Source organism: Eublepharis macularius, chromosome 3 (genome assembly GCF_028583425.1).
Source record: "Eublepharis macularius isolate TG4126 chromosome 3, MPM_Emac_v1.0, whole genome shotgun sequence".
NCBI lineage: Eukaryota > Metazoa > Chordata > Lepidosauria > Squamata > Eublepharidae > Eublepharis > Eublepharis macularius.
This window is the reverse complement of record NC_072792.1, coordinates 168770809-168794030: the sequence shown is the minus strand read 5'-3', so window position 1 is coordinate 168794030 and position 23222 is coordinate 168770809. Positions and strand designations below refer to the sequence as shown.

At 45.6% G+C, this 23222-nt stretch overlaps 1 protein-coding gene across 2 annotated transcripts in view; it reads left to right on the top strand.

Moving 5' to 3' along the window:
- FAT3 (FAT atypical cadherin 3) overlaps nt 1-23222 on the top strand; it is a 457110-nt gene that overhangs the window by 267498 nt on the left and 166390 nt on the right. For both annotated transcript variants that reach the window (XM_054973889.1, XM_054973888.1), the window contains exon 3: nt 9883-9944. In XM_054973889.1, the coding sequence (XP_054829864.1) occupies nt 9883-9944 (62 nt within the window). The remainder of the gene's footprint in view (nt 1-9882; nt 9945-23222) is intronic.

Genomic DNA, 23222 nt, shown 5'->3' with positions numbered 1-23222 from the left:
AAACTTTACTGCAGAAAAGGTCCATTATAGTCCACTGTCCTGAATAGGAGAATCAGGATGGTACATGATCATTGTTACCAATGAAGAGCAAGCATAAGATACAGAGTAACAATACCCATCTGGATCAGCCTCCCCCCACAGTTCTCAAAACAACATCTCTCAGTCCTGGGAAGCTGCTCTCCTTCAAGGCCAATGCTTGGTGGAACGGTGTTAGACAAAACAGTCTCCTCCGGTGGGAATGCTGCCTGGGAACTGGTGCACCTGGGAAGAGAATACTCAAACACTAGAAGCATTAGAAAATGGAGTCAGTACAGTTTAGATATACACTGGACCTGACATTCTGCCCCCCTTAAAACAAATCCCCCCCTGGCTTATATGGATAGCGAGTATGAAATGCTTTGGTTAATCTGGGAGCATGAACATGTGCAGAGTTCACCCATTCATCGTAACCAGAATCAAAGTCCTTCCACCTAATGAGGTAAAAAAGCTGATTTCGTTTGAGTTTAGAGTCCAGGATTTGTTGTACCTCATAGTGTGTTTGGTCGTCAATCAACGTTGGAATGGGTGGAGCTCTGACGTGCCATTTGTTGTCGGTGGGAGCTCTTTTTAGAAGACTGACATGGAACGTATCATGCACATGGCGCAGGTTCTTGGGCAGAGTTACAGCAACAGTCACTTTATTTATTATCTTGCGCACAGGGAAAGGTCCTAGGAATTTCAGAGCGAGTTTGCGGCTGGTCTGAGCAAGTCTTAGATTTTTTGTGGAAATATACACATGATCTCCGGGTTGTAATTCCCATTCGGCCGCACGATGGCGGTCTGCGTATTTTTTGTAATCCAGTTTGGCTTTGTCAAGGTGCTTCTTAATAAGATCCCATTGCTGCGCCGCCTCCCCCCACCACGAAGATACATCTGGCAATTTAGAGGAATGGAGAGGGGGGGCATCCAACGGGAAGGGATTGAAGTGAGTCCCGTAGACAATTTTGAAGGGGGCCTCCCCCGTTGAAGCGTGTACACTGTTGTTATAAGAGAACTCGGCCAGAGGGAGAAGGTCCACCCAATTATCTTGTTGAAAATTAATGTAGCAACGAAGAAACTGTTCTAAAATTTGGTTTGTTTTTTCGGATTGCCCGTCGGTTTGTGGGTGGTGGCTTGAACTGATGCCTTGTTCAATATTCAACATTTTCAAAAGCTCCCGCCAGAAGTTGGCAACGAACTGTCCGCCGCGATCCGAAATCACCTTGGACGGAAAAGAATGTAATTTTACGATGTGTTTTAGAAACAAATCTGCTAGTTTTCGAGCGGAGGGTATAGCAGTACAGGGGATAAAATGAGCTTGTTTGGAGAACAGATCTACCACCACTAAAATGCAATTATGTCCTTTTGAGATAGGTAGATCAGTGATAAAGTCCATAGATATTATTTCCCAGGGTTTGTTTGGCGTTTCCAATGGTTGCAGGAGACCCGGAGGCTTCCCTTTTCTGGTTTTGGCGCTGAGGCAAATAGGACAGGAACTAACGTATTGGGAAATGTCTTTGCGCATGCCCGGCCACCAGAATTGTCTTTGGATTAGGTGCAAAGTTTTCAGATACCCATAATGTCCAGCAGTGGGAGCGTCATGACAGCGCTGCAAAACTTCCAGTCTGAGGCTGTCTGGGACATAAAATTTGCTCCCGGCTAGCCAATCCCCTTGTGGGGCTTGGGTTAGTTTGCTTCGCGGAGCCTTATCCCCCTCCTTCTCCACCTCAGTTTTAAGTTTCGATTTCCACTCTTGGTTGGCCGGGAGGGGCTGCTTGGCACGGCTGCGAGTAGTCACCACGCCCCCAAGTTGCGTAGGCGAGAAGACAGTGTCGACAGTCTCCTCCCGTTTGCTCTTATGTTGGGGCATGCGCGACAGGGCGTCCGCCAAAAAGTTAGTTTTGCCTGGGAGATAATTTAGAGTGAAGTTGAATTTGGAAAAGAATTCCGCCCATCGCAATTGCTTGGCATTCAGTCTGCGTGGGCTTCGGAGGGCCTCCAGATTTTTATGATCTGTCCAGACCTCGAAAGGGTATCGCGCCCCCTCCAGCCAATGTCTCCAGTTAGTAAGGGCCGCTTTTACGGCAAAGGCCTCCTTCTCCCACACATTCCAATTCCTTTCCGCCTCCGCCACGACGTTGAGAAGGTCTCGGATGAGCGGTATAGGATAGGCGTTGTTGGTGGACACTGCATTCAAGCCTCGGAAATCTGTGCACAGTCGAAGTCTGTGGCACTTGGCAGTCGAGCTGATGACAAAGGACCTCTTCTCCCAATGTTGTCCCATGCCTGTGATCACTGGGATGGTTTCAGTTGTTACAGGATTCATGTTGGTACCATCCATTTGCTCAAAGATTACTGGGTTTTGTAGATCCCGAGTTGGTAGGACTAGTCCATTGACTAGAGCAGGGGCAATGATGTCTCTTGAGCAGCCCGAGTCAATAAGAGCTTGCACCCGAATATGCATCTTCCTCTCTGGGTTGATTAGAGTCACTGGCATGAATAAGATGGACCCAGGCGGCCGGTTCCGTGCAGGGACGGGCTTAGGACGGATCTGTCGTTTGGGTCCGTTCACGACAGATCCATTTCGTTTCCCGACTGGGGACTTTCTGGATTAGCTTCTGCGGTTGGGGAAGCGGGATCGTATTCCATGACTTCTTCCGCTTCCAGCCCTCTCTCCGAGGCTGGCCTTTGGGAAGCGCCGCGGCCTCTATTTGCTCGGGGTGCTGGAGTCGGGCGTTGGAGCGTAGGAAACGGAGCAAGGGTTGGACGCCGTAATTGGAGCGGAGGTCTTTGCACAGGCCGGTAAGGGCATTGTGCTGCAAAGTGACCAGCTTGTCCGCATTGCAAACACAGCCCTTGTTGCCATCTAGCATCTCTCGCTCCACGGGTGGCGTAGCTAGCTCCCCGTGTTCCCCTCTGTAAGGTCAATGATCTTCTTTGTCCCGTTTGTTGTTGTTGTTCAACCAAACGGACTTCCAACATGCGATTTTCTACTTCGCAAACAAGTTGGATCCACCCTAACAACGTGGGGGGATTGTCTTGCATGAGAGCTCTGTCCAAAAGTCTCGGGTTAAGGCCTTGTTTGAACAGAATAATCTTGGTGGACTCCTCACACCTAGGGCACTTGGCTGCTAATTGCCGGAATTTTGTGACATAGTCTCTTGCTGACATGCTGCCTTGTTTGATGGCTTGCAATTCTGTTCGGGCCCGGGTTTCTTCTAAGGGGTCTTCATATTGCGCTCGGATAGCATCCACTAACCCCTGAAGAGTATCGAGTTCTGGGGCCCCGACATTGTATAGTCCTACATACCAGTCTGCTGCTTTGCCCTGTAAACGAGATCCAAGATGTTCGATTTGACTGGCCTCACTGCCGAAGAGGTGCCCCCACCTGTTGAAAAACTGTACCACTTGGACTAGGAAAAATCCCAATTTGGATGGATCCCCATCGAAGGTGGCTTCCAGCTTCACCCAACCCATTGGGAGTTCCTGTCTCGGAGCAGGCGCTGGGTAAAAGTCCATCGGCAGTCTTAGTTGCGCCTGAGGAACAGGAGGAGGTAACTGGAGTCTCGGTCGGGGCAACGGTGCCTGCTGTACGGGTGGCGGTTGAACCGGCGGTGCCGGCTGGGGTTGGGCTGGTTGTGCGGGCGGAGGTTGCCGTGGTTGCTGTGTCGGGGTTGGTCTTGGTTGGGCCGGAGGCTGTAGTGGCAGGCGAGCAGGAGGCGGCAGTCTCGGTCTGGCCGGTAACACGGGAGGCGTTAGTGGCAGCTGTCGAGGTGGAGGAGGTTGGTGTGGGAGAGTGGAGATCGGCCGCTGAGGAGGGGGTTGAAGGTGTCGTAGTGGTGCAGGCCGTCCCGGTTGGTTCGGGGGTGGTAAAACGGGCTGGTCCTGGGGCTGCTGCAATGGTATGAGCTGCGGTCGAGGTGAGAGAGGCCGCAGCGGCGAGGGTTGAACCGGTGGAAGGCCGCGCGGGCTTGCCCCTCCGGGTGTTGTTAATCTGGGAAGCAGCGGCTGGCCTCTTGGCGCGGTTAGACCGTCCCCCGTAGGTTGCCCGGCGGGGACAATGTCTCGCGGTTGACGAGGGGCTCCCTCCTCAGATGGAGCCGCGTGTGCTCCCGCTTGGTCCGGCCGGACCGTTATAGAAGAAGTAAGAGGGGGTCTCACCGGTGTATCACTGGGCTTTTCTTCCCCTTCCGTAGGCCTCTCAGCGGGAGTCCCGTCTGGCGGCACATCCCCTGCCTGGTTAGGAAGTTCGGTGGGGGTCTCTCCGGGTGGCTCAACCGGGTCTCCCTTGCTCGGTGGAATTTCCTGCTGTGCTGGAAGTTCCTTGGGTTGCTCTCCCGTTTCGCCCGGATGGGTGTCCCCTTCGCCGGTAGGTAACGGCCGCTGCTGGACATTCTCCATCGGATAGGAGATAACACTTTGAAGGGTAGCTATCTGTACCGCCATCTCTTCAGGGGACAGTCTTTCCCCTGCTCCCATTGCCGAAATTAAATGGATGGCATGAGCCAAACTTTCTTCCATATCCATCAGTTTAGCTTCTAACTGTTGCATTCGACTTGCCCCCGGTTGCTCGCTTATGGAAGCTTCATTCGTTGCACTCACCGGGGACAAGGGGCCCCAAGGAGGAGGGTCCCCTTGGACGACTCTCGATCTCGCAGCAAGGATTCCCTTGGCCATACCCGTCACGGCCGAGATGCTGGTATCCACCGCATAGGTGCGACCTTGTATCTGCTCCCAACTTTGTTCAGGGACCACCGTTGGCTCTTTCCACGAAACAAGTTCGGAGTAATCCCAACTCAGGGCGCCGCGGCGAGACGTGTCCCCCTCCGCCTGTTCGGACGTCCTGTTCCAATATCGCCATGGTTGGCTGCTGTCTAGCTCCGGGACGGTTCCTAGGCTTCGGCGCCCTTCCATCGAAACTAGTGGATGGAGTCCCCCTGCCCGACGCTCTCTGGTTTCTCGGGGTCTGGCTCCCCACTCCGACGGGGTGGGTACCGAAATCAAAGGGAGAGCAGTCGCTTTCGGCCTTGCCCCGAGGTTGGCTTCGGTCTCGGCCCGAGTACTGAGGTCGATGAGAGGCGGGGTGGAAGTGGAGGCTCCGGTTCCGTTCCCGGCTGCTCCCAGCTCCTGGGAGTCTTGGGCTTGCACGGGTTGCACAGGTTGATTGTCGGGAGACGCATACGGATCAAACAAAGGATCCCTGTCCGGGACAACCTTGGATTCCGCTGGGCCCGACTCAGACATGATTGGTAACAAAATGTCAGACTGTGGCTAAATAAGGCACTCACTACAGGGTTCCCTTTAGAAGCAAACACAAGTCCATTGTTTGGAAAAGGAAACTTTACTGCAGAAAAGGTCCATTATAGTCCACTGTCCTGAATAGGAGAATCAGGATGGTACATGATCATTGTTACCAATGAAGAGCAAGCATAAGATACAGAGTAACAATACCCATCTGGATCAGCCTCCCCCCACAGTTCTCAAAACAACATCTCTCAGTCCTGGGAAGCTGCTCTCCTTCAAGGCCAATGCTTGGTGGAACGGTGTTAGACAAAACAGTCTCCTCCGGTGGGAATGCTGCCTGGGAACTGGTGCACCTGGGAAGAGAATACTCAAACACTAGAAGCATTAGAAAATGGAGTCAGTACAGTTTAGATATACACTGGACCTGACATCAGGAGTCACTTGTAGCTTGGCTGTAAGATGGAAGCCGGTTCCTGGGTGATCTGCCCACTTCTGCAACAGTAGCCTTTTGCAGTCTTTTTTTTTTAATTCCTCCACAGTTCCTCATAAATCTCCCCATTTCTATTCCTCTCCAGGGCAGCATTTGTGTGGCAATCTTTTCTCCCCATGCCTTCCTCTGCCGCTGCTGCTTAACGCATATTAACACGACAAGTGATCTGGGCACTTGTCAGAGCCACAAATATCACACATTTAGTGCATAAGAACGTACAGTGCATCATACTCTGGGGTAAACTAGCTCAGTATTACTACAACTACAACGCCAAGACCACGGCTATACAGCCCGGAAAATCCACGACAACCATAGCTCAGTATTGTCTCTCTTTCTCTCTTTTTTTTTTTACTAGCAGGCTTTCCAAAGTATTTCCCCAAAAAAGTTCCCTATGTAACCTCCTGCCTTCTTTGAAAACCCCTTGCTGGAGTTGCCGTAAGTCAGTTGCAATTTGATGGCTCTTGACACACACGGGCTAGTCCTGGTGTTTTTATCTCCACAGGGTGTAGCTACTAAGGAGGTGCTTCAGAAGGCAGAGAGGAGGAGGAGGGGATACATACACAAAGATCCGAGGCCTGTAAAAGGGAAGGAGAATCTTCCAGCACAGATGCACCTTGGTGGTTCAGATAGAAATGGAACGCCATGATTTGTATGAAATCAGAAATTGAACAACTGGCAGGAGTAGGAGGGGAATAGATTATTATTAGAAGTTCAGTGGCAAAGCCTCTGATTTCCATGCATAAGGTCCCAGGTTCAGTTAGCAGCAGCTCCGGCTAAGAGGGTTTTGTAGTAGGTGATGTGCCTGAAACCCAGAGAACTGCTCCTGGTAGACAAAATTGTCCTTGATGGAGCCAGAAGGCAGCTTCATGTAATGCATTTCACTGGTCTAGCCCTAAGACAATTCAGCACACGTTGGATAATGCACTTTCAATACACTTTAGCTATCGTCTGGAAGTGGATTTTTTGTTTCACATGGCTGATTCCGCACATGTTGGATAATGCACTTTCAATGCACTTTATCAATTGTTTGAGGTGGATTTTTTGTTCCGCACACAAAAAAATCCATTCCAAATGATCGATAAAGAGGATTGGAAGTGCATTATCCAACGTGTGCGGAATCAGCTCTTGAGTTGCCAACTCCGGGTAATTTAATTTAATTTTAATTTAATTTCTTACATTTATATTCCGCCCTCCCCGCTTTCGCAGGCTCAGGAAAGGAAATTCCGGGAGATTTGAGGGTGTAGTCTGGGGTAAAGGAGAGACATCAGCAGGGTATAATGTTGTAGAGTCCACACTCCAAAGCAACCATTTCCTCCAGGGGAACTGATCTCTGTATTCTGGAGATCAGTTGTTGTTCCAAAAGATCTCCAGGCCTCACCTGGCAACCCCAGGACTCATTTATGTAGTGCATACTTTGTCATTTTATTTGAACCATCCTGAGATTATTGAGGTTTACACCTGAACCTGTACACTGAGAATGTGGGGGAAAGTTAAGATATGCCCCCAATTATTGAAAAGCCAAGTCTTTGTATGCTAGTCACAGTCAGCAGCGAAGACAAAAAAGTAGTCGATTTTTCTGCTCATCGCTACATGCTGTGAAAGACAGAAGCAAGCTCTACTTTGACCTCTTTAATTGCAGTTAAAGGAAAAATGAAAGGTAAAAATTGCTTTAATGAGTCAGTCAGGGCTACAAATCAAGGAAGCTCTTTTGGTATATTATGTTCTTGTTTTAAGCACTGCACTGAGATTATGCATTGGTGGAAGGACAGTTGTTAAAGGAAAAGACATCAAGATTATTGAGGGGGTTTTAAAAATACAAGTCATAAATTGTCTGAAATGTACAAGCTGTAACTGCCTGGAAGGCCAGAGTCAAAACTTCTGTTTGGAATCCACGTTTGCAGAGAAAGCTCAAACCATGGTTTGCAAATTCGGATCTAATGGCAAATGGTGGTTTGTCACAGTTTTGAATGGAAATGTAAAATTAGGTGGCTTTGCATTGTACTATGACAGGAAGGAGAATTTCCCAGGCTCATCCACTTGGTCCAAAAAATATGGTTTGCCATTACACGTGAACCATGGCTGTAAACAATGTTACAAAAATAATTACTGGAATAATTATTGCAAGTTTCAGGTAGGTAGCCATGACTATCTCTAGTAGAACTGCAGGATTTGAGTCCAGTGGCACCTTAGAGACCAACAGGATTTTCAGGGTATGAGCTTTTGAGAGTCAAAGCGCCCTCCTTCAGATACCAATTATTAATATATCAATTATTAATTATTGTAAGTAACTTTTTGAAGTTGCTTGCACATACAACATCCACTTGTGAAGAATTCCAACATGAATCTCTGTTTTATTCGCCACCATCTCCCTCCTCCCAGGGCCGTATTATTCATAAGGCTGACTAGGCCGAAGCCCAGGGGCCCTGCAGGGACTAGGGGCCTGTCAATTTTTTTTTTTTTGCTGAGGCACACCCTCACATAAGTTACAATTAATTGATTCTCTTATATAACCTCTAGTAATAAGAGAATTAATTGCTTCCTTATTGAAGTGAAACAAATTGCCTCTTATATTAAAACAATTATCCATAAATTATTTTTAATAAATAATACAAATTTTATTCACTTCAAAATATGACAGTATTGAACGATTATACACTCAAAATGTGCTTTCTGAAGAGTTCTACTCGCGCAATAAAATATTTAAAAAATTGTGAATAGAATTCTTCAGGATATAGGGGATATATCTCAAAATGGATATAGGGCTATGTACTACGGTCTAGTACCTACCATACTAGAGTCAGGCTGTCAGCTGTAGTGGGGTGAAAGACTGAAGTGTCGGAGGGGCCCGAAATATCTGAAAGCCTAGCGGCCAGCCATGACTTAATACAGCCCTGCCTCCCCCTGCCTACATACATGCAAGAGGGCATTGTCTTCCAAGTGGCCTCAATCCCAAATGTCCATTCAGCCTTTCATCTTTGCGTCATGCAAGTTATTCACATAGATGGAGGAGGGGAGGAATTCCTCAATGAGCAGGCATGACATCAGTGTTGGCCTCTCTGAAAAGAAATATTAGTGAGCGTGAGGTAGTCACGTATCTTCCTGAGAAAATTCTCAAAGCACTGGTCCCCAAAGGACAGGGAGAGGTCATGCATGAAACCAGTTCAGCAGAAGTTGTAGCCCTCAAGTCAAAGCAAATTCCCATCTTTGCTACCAACATGGACTACAAAATCCTGAATGAATGAGCGAAATACCTGGCAGGCATCTTAAATGACATTCCACTTTTACTCCTATGGAGGAACTCAAGGCAACACACACGGGCTTCTGGGAACTGACTGGACTTGGATCTACTGAACTTCAGCTAGAAAGCTGTAGCATGTTTCCTGGAATCATAGATAACATAAGCCTTTGGAGATATGTTGGAGCAAGGGGTTACCATCATGTAATGCTCTGTGACCTCCCACCCCATGTTTTCATATAATTATTTAAAACAGAATATTTCTATGCCACCGCTTCAGAATCCTGTTTTTTAAACCACAGTTTAAAAAAAATAATCGTTCGATATTAGCAGCATAAATGCTATCTGTAAAACAGAACAGATCGTTAAAAAGCTTTTAAGATAAAATCTCTAATTAAAGCCAGAGTTAAAAAGATGTATTTTTGCCTAGCACCTAAAATAAAGTAGGTGCCAGGTGAGCCTCAAGTGGGAGGGCATTCCAAAGGCAAGGTGCCACCACTGAAAATGCCCTGTTTCTAGTCACCACCCTTTTCACTTCTGAAGGCAGGGATCAGGGTGCACGAGGTAGATCTTAACTGGTGGGCTGGATAATATGGGAAGATCGAGCCTATTGGAAGATTGGACCTATATGCATTTTTACTATATAAATAAAATAACAAATAATCTGTTTTTATGGCAAGGGGCTTTATCTTTTTCCAGCTGCAATGGAAATCTGTAAGACCTTTTCCATCTTATTGCTACCATTGTCTAAAACAACAAGAACTCTGTGCGTGATTCATGTACCATGTATTTTTTTTCATTTGCAGCCCTCCTTTGCATGATCCGTAGGAGACCTGTACTGTTCTGACAGTTACTGAAAAGCTAACATTCTCATCTTTTCTCATCTTTCTTACAGGTCTTATAACCACAACATCAAGAAAATTGGATCGGGAACAGCAGGCAGAACATTTTCTTGAGGTAAGATGAGAGAAGAAATATGCTTTGAAAGGCAATTTTATAATGGCAGTTTTTAAAACAACAACAAATTGGTTATACTAAATGCATTTTACAAAGAGTGTCCTAGTTCCTGATCTCTGCTGAGTAACCTCCAAATTCACTTCACATTTTGCTTTAGTCACAATTGGATAAAGTCCTAGAGACTAGAGGGGCATCCCTGGAGAAACTTCTCTGTTTTTCCCCAAAATATTCTGATTTCCCTTGAAGTTCTTCAGATGTTTCATTCAAGGAAGAACTCACAAATTCACTTTGAATTTCCTTTAATGCAAAATATTCTTTGGCAGGCATTCTGCTTATAATGAGCAATGTGCAAATGGGACCAAAGGAGAAAAAGTGGGCCGTGCAGCGCTCCATATTCAGTAATGTCGTGGATCTGCCCCATCTTGGCTTGATGGCACCATTTTCACTACTGAGGAAACACAGCCAACTGAAATTAACTTTGAGTGGAAATGAGCATGCTAATGAGATGTTTGGGGGCCTGTATTTTTTTTTTTTACTGCCTTGGCCACATGAGCAGAACAAAACAGACCGAACATTTCCCGAAAGTTCGTCTTAAAATAAAAAATGTCATCTATTTTAATGGGGAGGGTATGGGAGAATAACTCCTTCATTACCACGTAGGCTTTAGTTCTCTGAGCTACACTGAGTCATGTTCCTCTAATTGTGAAACCAATAACTAGAGGTTTTTTTTAAAAGTAATAAGATGAAGATGAACACAAAACCCTGCTATGGCAGCCTGTTTGAACACTGAGTAATCAGGGGGAATGATTTAGTATCTTACTGCTTTGGGATCTTCTGGAGTAGAAGATGCCAAATTATAGACTGGCAGGTGCAAAAGATTAGAGGCCCAGATAGGCCATTCTCAGATGTTAATAATGCATTAACATTTGCCTGTATGGCAGTACGTTTCTCAGTGCCAAAAACAAACAGACTGTTGACAGTTCGGTGCAAAGTTGTCTGGAAGGGAAGCGTTCCTTTTATGACACTTGCTTAGTGTTTTGTGAAACGTTTGGCTCTTAATGTGGTTAATTAACCTCCTGGGGGAACTCTTAATTGCCAATATAACCATGGTCTTCCCATTGCACTACTTCAGCCTTCCGGATTTATTTCATACTCTTCCTCCCATTAAAGTCTGACTGACATAAAAAGAGAATAAAATTGGCTCCCCGTGAAAAGCTATCTGACTGGAGGTTGACCTAAAACCTTCCGTTTTCCGCTTACATGGTGCGTGTGCAAGCATGGGAGAGGAGAGGAGGGGTGGGAACATTGACGGTCCCCTGTGACGATGGAGGTCTTTTAATTATTTCTTGAAATAAGCCCGCCCTTAGTTCCACTAATTTTGACTGTGACACATAATACCTTTACAGGTCTTTCTTTACCCTATTCATAACCAATCAGTGCAAAGCTTGAATAGTGGCGCTCCACAGGCAAAGGAGATATCAGGGAGCAGTGAATTTGCCTTTCATGTGCTGCTTTGACATGCTGAGGTGAACTTTCCATTGTGACTTCAATACCACTTTTCTCGGTAGTGATAGCCTATATATTCATGAAGATCGGATCCTGAGATCCATCTAGTCCAGCATCCTGTCTCAAGTATTATGGGAGAAGGAGAAAAAATTCTCTGTGTCTGCCCTCTCTACCCCATGCATAATTTTATAAACCTCTTTCATCCCCCCCTTAGTCATCTCCAGGGCTTTTTTTCTGGGAAAAGAGGTGGATTGCCCTTGGAGAAAATGGTCACATGGCTGGTGGCCCCGCCTCCTGATCTCCAGACAGAGGGGTGTTTAGAGGGGTGGAGATCAGGGGGCGGGGCCACCAGCCATGTGACCATTTTCAAGAGGTTCCGGAACTCCGTTCCACCGTGTTCCTGCTGAAAAAAAGCCCATGTCATCTCTGTTGTAAATGGAAAAGTTCCAGACTTTTCCACCTTTCCTCATAGGAAAGGTGCTTCTACTCCTAATCATCTTGGTTGCCCTCTTCTGTCCTTCTTCCAGCTCTGCAAGTCATTTTCGAGATACATTGACCAGAACTGCACACTGTATTCCAAATGGGGCCACACAATAAATCTGTACAGGGCATTATAATATTGGCTGTTTATTTTCAGTTCCTTTCCTAATAATCCCCAGCATAGAGTTTGCCCTTTTCACTGCTGCAGCACACTGAATAGAGCCTTACGTTGAGCTATCCACTACAAGTACAAAGTCTGTTCCCCTCTCAGTCTCAGCAAGTTCAAACTCATAGAAACATAGAGCTGGAAGGAACCTCAAGGGCCATCTAGTCCAACCCCTTGCGCAATATAGGAAATTCACGGCTACCTCCCCCTGTCTCCCCCAGCGTTCCCTGCTCTATGCCCAAAAGAAGACAAAAAACCCCTCCAGGATCCCTGACCAGTCTGGCTTGGAGGAAAATTCCTTCCTGACCCCAAAGTAGCAATCAGCATTACCCTGAACATACAAGAAACGGCCACAAGAGCCTAGCACCTGCCCTCCCTTTCACAGTCTGTCTAAGTTCATCAGCATTAGTGTCAGAAGCCTCTTCTTAAAAACCTCCAAAGACTCCTTTAGCATATAGCTGAAGCTGGGATTTTTCATTCCAGTGTGCATAACCCGACACTTGCCTACATTGAATTTCAGTTACTAGATTGTTGCCCACTCCCCTAATTTGTGGAGACCCTCCTGGAGCTCTTCAGTCAGCCTTGGTTTTCACCATCCTGGACAATTTTGTGTAATCTGCAAACTTGGCTGCTATGCTGTTTATCTCCATTTCCAGATCACTTATGAACAAATTAAATAGCATCAGCTTAAATACCAATCCTTGTGGGACCCCACTGCTTAATTCCCTCCATTGCAAGAACAGTCCATTTATTCCTGCTCTTTGCTTCCAGTCATTTAACCAACTTTTAATCCGTAAGAGGACCCGTCTTCTTATCCCATGCCTACTAAGCTTACCCAGGAGTCATGATTGAGGGCCAAGCTACAAGTGACAAATGACACTTGAATGGCAAGTGTATTTCTCCCTGTTCACTTGCCCTCTACTCAATCCACTTGCCAGGCAAGTGTCTTTCGTCATGTGTAGCTTGGCCCTGAGATGGTGGTGGTAAAGAGTGCCCTCAAATCATAGCTGACTTACGGTGACCCCTGGTGGGATTTTCATGGCAAAAGAATAACGGAGGTGGTTTGCCATTGCCTGCCTCTGCAACCCTGGTCTCTGTTGGAGGTCTCCCATCCGATTACTAACTTAGGGCGACCCTGCTTAGCTTCTGAGATTGAACGAGATCAGGCTCACCAGGACTATCCAGGTCAGGGCTATTGGTGAGGTACCTTGTCAAAAGCCGTTTGAAAGTCCAAGAGATTAAAAGAGCCTGTTGCTTTATTCTCTGAATCACTAGGTTACCAAGTTTCTACCAAATCACCTCTCTACATGCTTCCAGACACTCTCAAAAAGTTCTTCAATGTTGATAACGCAAGATTTCATTTTGCACAGATTTCATTTTCTTTCTCAGCAAGGAATGCTTTTGCTGTTTGTTGGAATGGCTGTTGATTAGGCATATACCAGGCTCCTCCTCCAAAGAGGTCAGAGCTCATGTTTCTCTCCTCCTCCATCATCCTCACATCAAATTCTGTAAGACAGAGTAGGTTGATAGGGAATGGCTGACCTAAGTTTACCTAGAAAGCTTCCTAGCCGAGAAAGGATTTGAAGGAAAGTATTTCCCTTGTCCAAGTGGTGCACTCTTACCGCTATTCCCATGCTAGCTCTATCTTGGTGGTTGTTGTAAGCCACTTAAGCAGACAAAGGTTGCAATTATTATAAATAAATAATTTCAATAAAAGCTTACTAAATGACAAGCAAGTATCTTCGCCTTAGGCTCCGAACTAATTCATAACAGTTAGCATTTTAGGTACCCCTTTTTAAGGGTTTAGAACACAATATACATTACCATGGTATTCCTTACAATGCATTTATGAAGAAGGACAGTATTATTATCCCTATTCCCTATACTGCACATGGCCAGGGCGGGGGGGGGGGACCATAGTAGCATACTCACGGCCACCTAATGTGTCTGTAGAGGCATCCGTCCCTGGGACTTCTTATTCACTCATTTTGCACTCCTGATCCATTCTCTACAACAAATCTTTTGGAGATTGCCCTCAAGTCAGAGTTGACTTATGTGACCCCTAGTAGGGTTTTCATGGCAAGAGACTAACAGAGGTGGTTTGCCATTGCTTGCCACAACAAATCTTACCCCACCCCAAAGTCCCTATTTTCACTAGTGTGTCAGCTTTATTTGTTTAACCCCCTGGAGGGATTCTTATTTCCCAGATGCACAAAGTAGCTTACACCAGATAGTAAACCACCATCAGATTAATCTCTGTAGTAAAGTCCTACTATGTAATTGCTTCAGAAATGGGAACATATCCTGTAAAGCAGCCATCTTGTTTAAAGAGTTCCTTTATGAATTTTCACATTGTAGCAACCATGGATATTCTAATATAAATTTATAATATAAATTTGCCACCTTGACGCAGTTTTCCTCTGCCGGGTACTTATTAGACATGGCAGATCACGTACTGTGGTTTTTTGCTTTGCCTAGGAGTGGTGTAAGATTAAATTGAATGGAAATTGCTCGAACATTACATTACTTTGTAACTTTCAGCAATCCAAATGCAGTTTCTCTAATGATTCCAAAAAAATACCTTAAATGATTGGCGACGAGGATGGGGGTGGCTCTTTAAACATTAAGAGTGGTAAATGAAATGACATTCAGGTGGCTACTTTCTTGTGGAAACGAGGAGACAAAAATAACTACCTCCTATAAAGTGAGCTGTGATTGCAGTATCCAGGAAACCTGTACTTGTTTCTTTGCAATGCTGGGGCAACCTAGCAATTATAGCTAGTCTATCGTGTCTTCCGTTTTAGTTGCCCAGTCAGGTGTGTGTGAGAGAGAAAATGAAAGATAATTTTTTTTCTTTCCTTTTTTAGAGAATGTTCCCATTATCTTGTATTGTCATTACTCCATAATGAGATGTGAGGACAAAAAAAGTAGGAACAACATCGAAAATTGGTCGGGGGTGGTTGCTCGTAGGGAGTCTTATGTTCGTCAAGCAGAAGGAAATGTTAACTGCCTTCAGAACTTTTACCTGTACAATATTTTCTGCTTATAAGATGTTGATTTGATGGGGTCGGTGATTTTATTTATTTATCTATTTATTTGTTTGTTTGTTTATTACATTTCTAGACCGCCCTCCCCGTCGGATGGGCTCAGGGCCGTGTAACAACATACAATTTATAACATACAGTTTAAAACAATAAAAACATTATAAATAAACATTTAAAAACGTTATCCATGTGCAATAAAAATTTCTCAGATGGCAGATATAAGTATGTGTCACACTTTATGAGCTCCTGCATGGGTGGTAGACGGTCTTCAGTGGTATGGCCGGCAAGAGGACAGCCTAGCCCCCACCAAATGCCTGGCGGAACATCTCCGTCTTGCAGGCCCGGCGGAAAGATAACCAATCCCGCCAGGCCCTAGTCTGCTCAGACAGAGTACCACAAGGTCAGAGCCAGGACTGAAAAGGCCCTGGCTCTGATAGAAGCTAGACAGACCACTGTGGGTGTGGGTATAAATGTGGGTATGGGGTAGGGAATTCTTTTATATATATATTCTGCATGGCTTACCTGAAGCCGGAACGTTGCGGAACATGCCAGAAAAAACACGGAAGATCACGTTTTCTCATGCGAGTTTTGCGCGACATCACGCAAATCTCACGCGAGAAAATGCGATCTCCCGCGTTTTTTCTGGCATGTTCCACAACGTTCCGGCTTCAGGTAAGCCGTGCGGAATCGGCCAAGGTCAGGACAGGGAGGGGCATGGGAAGGGGAAGGGGGGGATAGGAAAGTCTTTGGGGTAGGGAATTCTTTTGTCTGGAATGGGTATAATAAATAATGAATATTAATGCTGGCCTGTGTCCTATCACTTCATTAAGCAAAGTCTGAAGCCTTCTGCCATCCCAAGGAGCCTTCCTCCGGCTTCAGTAGCTCTTTTTCCAACAGGAAAGCTGCTTAAGTTGGAGAGAAGTTTTTTAGGCTGAAGGAACTTCTTCCAGCTTAAGGAAGGTTACTAGCCATTATAATTAGGATCATGTCAAATATTTGCATTTGGCGCAGAAGTAGTGCCCGAGGCCAACATGAAAAGGTGTTCCCCCTTAAATATACTCTTTGTTTCACTTCACAGCTACTTGTTCCTCCCTCAGTGCTGTTCTTCATAGTCAACTTTGGGTTGGTTGGTTTGCAATGTGATCCAAGCCAACCAAGGATCACATCACAAACATGACGACAAATCAAAGGAATGCCCAGCGATGCCAATTTTACTGTCATTCTCAATAGGGCAGAGGAGTGAATGTATCTGTGTTATGGAGACATTTCAGCCAGTGCTCCCTGATTTGCTGACCTATAGATGTTTCATTTCTTACAGAGCAGTATGGCAATACAGAAAGTTTGTCCAAATTACTCAGCATCAGGGAAGTTGTCTCACACACACACACACACACACCACCTCCTGGTTGTGGTGGAAAGTGCCATCAAGTCATAGCTAACTTATGGCGACCTCTGGTGGGGTTTTCATGGTAAGAGACTAACAGAGGTGGTTTGCCATTGCCTGCCTCTGCAACCCTGATCTTCATTGGAGGTCTCTCATCCAATTACTAACCAAGGCCGACCCTGCTTAGCTTCTGGGATCTGATGAGATCGGGCTTGCCTGGGCTTTCCAGGTCAGCCCCCTCAAGCATCTTTCTTAAAATTACACCCCCACACACACACAAAATGAGGAAAACATTTTCATCCTTCTTTCATAATATCTTGTGAAGGTACCCTCTCCTCCTTTCTATCTAGTACATGTTTATCCTGGCCCTTCCTCCAATGATCTCAGATAACATATATAATAGCTTTCTTAGGGGTACATCATTCCCAACCAAGTGTGAGAATACATGCGTGGATACCACTTCCACATAACTCTTTGCTGAAGAGAGGCATGAATAAAGACGATACAGTAATAATTTTAATTTATGTGTCATTGTATTTTAAAGTTTATGCTTGTACCTTTAACCAATATATGACCACAATGAAGAGATTTTTAAAGGCATTTTAAGAGAAATTGCATCATTCAAGTAACACGCGGCTGCCACTGAAAATGGCAGTCGCCTCTCAGGTGCTTTTGTCCCTCCTGTAACTTGTAGCAAAACTGGCCTCAGGTTCTGATGTCACTATATTATAAATTTCTCCACACCACCCACTTCATTAACTGCTGCTGACAGGGTGTAGACAACACATGCGGTGATGACATCAGGATGACAGAATCAGTTCTGCTGTATGCAACAGAGCAAGAGGGGCAGAACATGGCCCAAAGCTGCAGTTTTCAGCGGTAGCCCTCTGCTAATGATAATGTGGACTTTCAGGCTGTACAGGCATCAGAATGGTCCTCTGCAACAACACCCTGTGTGATCATTTTACCCAACACACATTTCCCAAATGCCTCTTTCCACCCGCCTATTTGCCGCTTGTTCGTATATCAAAATGCGTTGTCTGCTTTTGTTCAGATAGCAAATGGAGTGACAGCTGTCTGATACATATGCTGAAAGTGAATCATTCTCCAGTGTGAATATACAAGCTCCTTCCATTCCCGCCCCCCCACCTTCCAACAGCTTACTGTAGAGAGAGAGAATATAAAGTACGCCTGTTCTGCTCTGCCAGTATCCATGTGCCGTTTGACGGGAACTCAAATGTTTAATCCGGTTACAGCTCATTGACTTGCACATTGATGCATAAAAATGAAAAATAGATCCGGAGCCTTTGTTCTCAGTCCCGTAACCTAGAGGTTTTTTGGAATGCAGTATAGCAATCACAGGCTTCTTCATGCCGTCCTGGGCAGGCATCAAGCTTTTAAAACACTCATTTTGTGCCTGATGAGCGTAGATTTCTGAGAATCTCTTGCCTTGGGCACTTTCTGTCTTAACTAGCTGGTAATAGAGGAAAGATTTGGGTTCTGATTTGCAGTGCTCCATCATCATGGCATCATTTTTATGGGTTCGTTTCCTGAGCAGCGCTGTTAAGTACGTACACACTATGTGTTAGCAGCCAGAGTTCTCATAGTACAAAGCAAGCATCCCTAAGGAGCCTAATTGCCTTCCTGTCCCCAGCAATTCACAAGTAGATCAGAGTGGCTTAATGGAACCATATATACACACCCACATGCCTTAAGGCAATGCTCTTCAGCATATGGATTGAGACCTTCACAGGGTTCACGGAGCCCCATCTACAGGGTGGCAAACCTCTGCAGAGCTGGGTAGATGGGTGCTGCCTTTAGGAAGTACCTGCTACTAGCACACATGTATAGAGAACAAGGGTGCCAGATCTCTTGTTTCTCTTTTAATGCATGCTGAGAGGTGCCAGTTGGGGTGAGAGGGTTCCTTCATATCTCTGACCCTTGGCTTGTTTCCCCAACATGGTCCATCTGCTATTACTCATCCTGTGTTTTCTGACCCCAGTCATCTTGATCTGCTGTCCGCAGTCCCAGACACCGGTGAAGTCGTAACTCCGCCTCCCCTCGTTATGTCTTGTGATGTCACCTGACTTCCTATCATATGTTTGCATATGTTGTGGCCCCCTAGTGCTGGTATTCAGAGGCTTGCTTTTCTCTGAACAGGAAGTTTCCATTTAATAGCCATTATCCTCCATTGAACGCCAGCTAAACTATTGGCTGTTGCTACTAGGGCTGCCAACCCCCACCTGGGGCAGGGGATCCCCTGTTCCCACCTCCTCTTCCCGATCCCACTTACCTGGCCAGAGCGGGGGTGCCCCCAGAGCACTCCCTGGCAGTGTAGCATAAGCTTTCAAGAATCAAGTTCTCTTCGTCAGATGCATGGTACAGAAACTGGTCAAATATAGAAGAGGAGGGGAGGAGAGAGAAGATGCAGTTAGGGGGGGAGAGAGAGGGATGGAACCAAAACATTCCTTTGCTAGTAAATGTAAACATCTTCTCTTGGAATGGAGATTAATTGGCTTGTGTGAGGCTTCAAAGGAGTTTGCCGTGTTGGTTAGTGAACTTGATTCTTGAAAGCTTATGCTACAATAAAATTGGTTAGTCTTAAAGGTGCTACTGGACTCTTTTTGATTTTGCTACCACAGACTAACACGGCTAACTCCTCTGCATCCCTGGCAGTGTGGCACACAGCGGGCCTGTTTTGGGCTGAATTGGGCCTGTGGGGTGCAATTCAGCACTTTGGCGGGCACAGGAGCACACGTCGGGCCATCCTTTGACCTGCGTGATGACGTCACTTCCTGGAAGTGATGTCATCACACATGCCGGGAGCACACGCACAAAGAGACACCAAAGGGCATGGAGAGTGAGAGCCATGTTCCTAGTCCCCCGCTGGGGAACTCAAGGGACCTGGCAACCCTAATTGCTACATTCTACTGAAGTGAATTGTGCAATTCTGTGGTTGTGCAGACATCACTTTTTAAAGTAACAGAAGCCCCTTCTCTATCTCTGTGTGGTCTTATTTCCGATCTACACCCCTGGGGCCAAGTTCAGAATTAGAACTATACAAGTGGGGACCCACAAGGGCTTGTGAGGGCACCTCCTTCCACCCCCCCACCACCATGTTCTCTTTCCCTTTCATGCCCCCCATAGGCTCTCACCCCTTTCCTGCTTCCTTCTCTCCTTCCCACCCACATTTGCCTGCCCCCCCTCCGCCTCCATCTTCCCACTTCCCCTTCCCCAGCAGCCTCTCTCCAGGGGTCCAGTTGCATGGTGCTGGCTGAGCCAGGCCTAGATGCATGGTGGGGAACTTGCATGGACTTGCTGGAGGTAGTTCACTTTCCCCAGTATCCCCTTGCCCAGACTGTTTCCTCTTTCCCTCCTCCTGGCACCTTTCCCTGTGTCCTTCTCTCCTTCAAACCCACTAAGGAACTTACCTTTGATCTGCCTCCCATCTTCATCTATATTTCTTAATTTTCTTCATTTATATACTGCCTTTCTCCACAGTGGTGACCCAAAGCGCTCACATCATTCTCCTTGCCTCTGTATTATCCTCACAACAACGCTGAGCGGTAGGTTAAGCTGAGAGTGTGTGACAGGATTAAAGTCTCCCAGTAAGCTTCCATAGCAGAGTGGTGGTTCAGACCTGGCTCTCCTAGATCCTTCTCTGAAACTCTAACCACTATACATACTGGCTTGGTGGGGCGGCTGCAATTCACAGTAGCAAGCAGCCAGGCCTGGAGGAATCATGCAAGTCATGTACTATCAGGGCACCCGGTGGTTGCTTCTGGGCCTGGTCCCAATGAGTCCTCCCTCCCTGGAAAGGGCCCTGGCCCCTCCCCCTGCCTTTTACTGATGGAAACCAAGCCTGGAATACTGGCTGAACTGTCATGGTTGCCTAGCAACAGCCACTGAGGGCATCTGGTTAAAGCTACAGTTGTTCCTTTTATCATTTTGAGTTTTTTAAACCTTCAATACATATTTTTTGGGATTTCAGATTTTTTCTGCAAACCTGGGGCATTTTTCAGATGTATAGAAAGGTCTGTCTTGTCCATTCATGGTTCCAGTCTCCAGATTTAAGCTTCCACAGATCAGGGCTACTTGTCTATTAGAATGTAAGGTTATGTGATTGACAATCACAGCTTCTTTGGCATCACCGTAAGCTATGAGGCATCCAAAAACCAGGGGATTCTAGTCAACTTTGGGAAGTTACTTCTTTGTAATACCTGCTCTGGGATTTTAGCTTTTGTAGGCTTCTATAGTCTACAAAAACATGTAAATACCCTGAACTGTTACTCCAAGGTAACTGGGTCTTGATTTGCTGGTAAGCAGTTTAGAAGATGAAAGCTGTAAGAGTATTTAGACATTGTGGAAACCTTTCTGTTTGTCTTATAAATGTCTGCTAAGTATTGTTGCGTTAAATCTAATTTTGTTTATGTTTATAACTGTGTTGTAGAAAAACTGCCTGTTTTGAAATTCTTGCTTCAAATCCCCTGCAGATTAATCCTGAAATACTCAATCCAGTTATGTTAAACTTGCTGTGCAGAGGATAAAGAATTGCGGCGCTTTGGCTGCACTGGCAGCATACGTTCTGCTTGAGCTTCCCAGTGCTTATGTGGCAAGCCTAGATTATTGGAGGAGGGGACCGTTTGACCAATAATCAGAGTTTACCCTTAATTGTATAGTAGTTTCATTTCTGGGAAACACAGGAATCATTTCAGAGAACTTCTGTTTAAGTAAATTAATGTCCAAGCCATAAGAAGCAATTTTCTCTTTCTCTGGTCCCCACTTGGGGAGACGCTAGGCCTCCGGCAGAATCTTGTCCATTTTGTGCCCCGATCACTTACATGCTACGCAGAAAGATGGACCAGGGTTTTTTTCTCCTTTAACACGTCAGCATCTTTGTTAAATTTCAAAGCAATCGGTCTTCTGCCCACTGCTAAGAAACCACATAAGCTATTCACAAAATAGCAGGAAGCCACAGGTATTAAAACTCAACATTAAGAAGGGCAGTAGTTCTGGCCCTTATATATGTGGCTCCCGAGGCAAGTCCACACAAATGATAACCAGACAGCCTTTAATATGCCACAAGCATGCCTCCTCTTAAAAGATGGCTTCAAATGGGTAGCCATGTTGATCTGCAATAGAAGAATAAGATTTCAGTCCTGCAGCACCTTAAAGACCAACGAAATTTTCCAAAGTATGAGCTTTTGAGAGTCAAGCTTCCCTCGTCAGATTCAAGCATCCCAGTCAGAAGATGGGAGGGATGTTGCAAAAAAGTAAGATAGGATGTGGAGGTACAATGTGAAATATAATTGGCTCGATTAGAGCAGGAGAGGAAATGCAGAAAACTAGCATCTGTCCCTATTCAGCCCTGGAGGGGGGGGGGCGTCAATTGATCTGAATTTGTGAATGAACATAATTTCAGCAGTCTCGCATTGTAATCTTCCCTCGAAGTTTCTCTGCTTGAGGACTTTTAGGCCAGCAATGGAACGTCCTGGAAGACTAAAATGTTCTCCCACAGTGTGCTATAATTTTTAATGTCAGATTTATGTCCAGTTATTCCTTTGCTAAGGGACTGACCCATTTGTCTGGTATAGAGTGTGGAAGGGCATTGGTGGCACTTTGGAAAATGAGCGAGTGAATGAACCTGAGAGCCAGTTTGGTGTAGTGGTTAAGAGTGTGGGACTCTAATCTGGAGAAATGGGTTTGATTCCCCACTCCTCCACTTGAAGCCAGCTGGGTGACCTTGGGCTAGTCACAGTTCTCTGGAGCTCTCTCAGCCCCACCCACCTCACAGGGTGTTTTGTTGTGGGGATAATAACAACAAACTTTGTAAACCGCTCTGAGTGGGCATTAAGTTGTCCTGAAGGGTGGTATATAAATCAAATGTTGTTGTTGTTATTGTATGGCTAGTATTGTTAGGCCCAGTGATTGTGTTGTTTGGATGAATATGAGGACAAAGTTGGCATCTTGGTGTGTTACAGGCTATGGTTCCAGAGTCTTTGTCCATGTTAGAAAGGGCATTTTTGTGAGCGAGAAGTTGTTTGTGATTAGGGGGCTGTCTGTGGGCAGGAAATATATTGCCTCCCAATGCTTGTGAGAAAGGGACATCATTGTGCGGCATAGGCTGCAAGTCATTAATGATACTTTGAACTGGTTTGATCTGAAAGTTGTATGTGACCACCAGTGTTGTTCTGTTGTTTCATTTGGGCCTGTCGTGCAGCACGTTGTCATTAAAAAATGGCTGCCATTCAAACAATACACAGAAAAATTAACAATAGAATTATTATATTAAATATATTATATTTTGTATTTTTTATTGTTGTGACCCACCCTGAACCTGCTTGCATATATAAATATAAATATAAATATAAGAAAAGTCAAGAAGGAGTTAACATGCATTACAAACTGCCAGCCAAAATCCATTTTGAGTAAATCTTCATCAGACCATTTCTTTGTATTCAGTTTTAAAACAGCCACCAATTCAAAACAAGGAGCCCCCAAAAGAAGTCTCTTGCCCTTGCTGTATGAGATATAGAATAACACCAGGATACTTTAAGGGGGGCGGGGGAGAGACTGGTACCTATATATTATTCCACTTGGTCTTAAAGTAGCTTAAAAGGGGATAGCTTTCGATTGAGAAAATAGAGGAGGAATTCTTTACCTCACTATCACAGGCCTGGTCCATATTGGCCAAATAA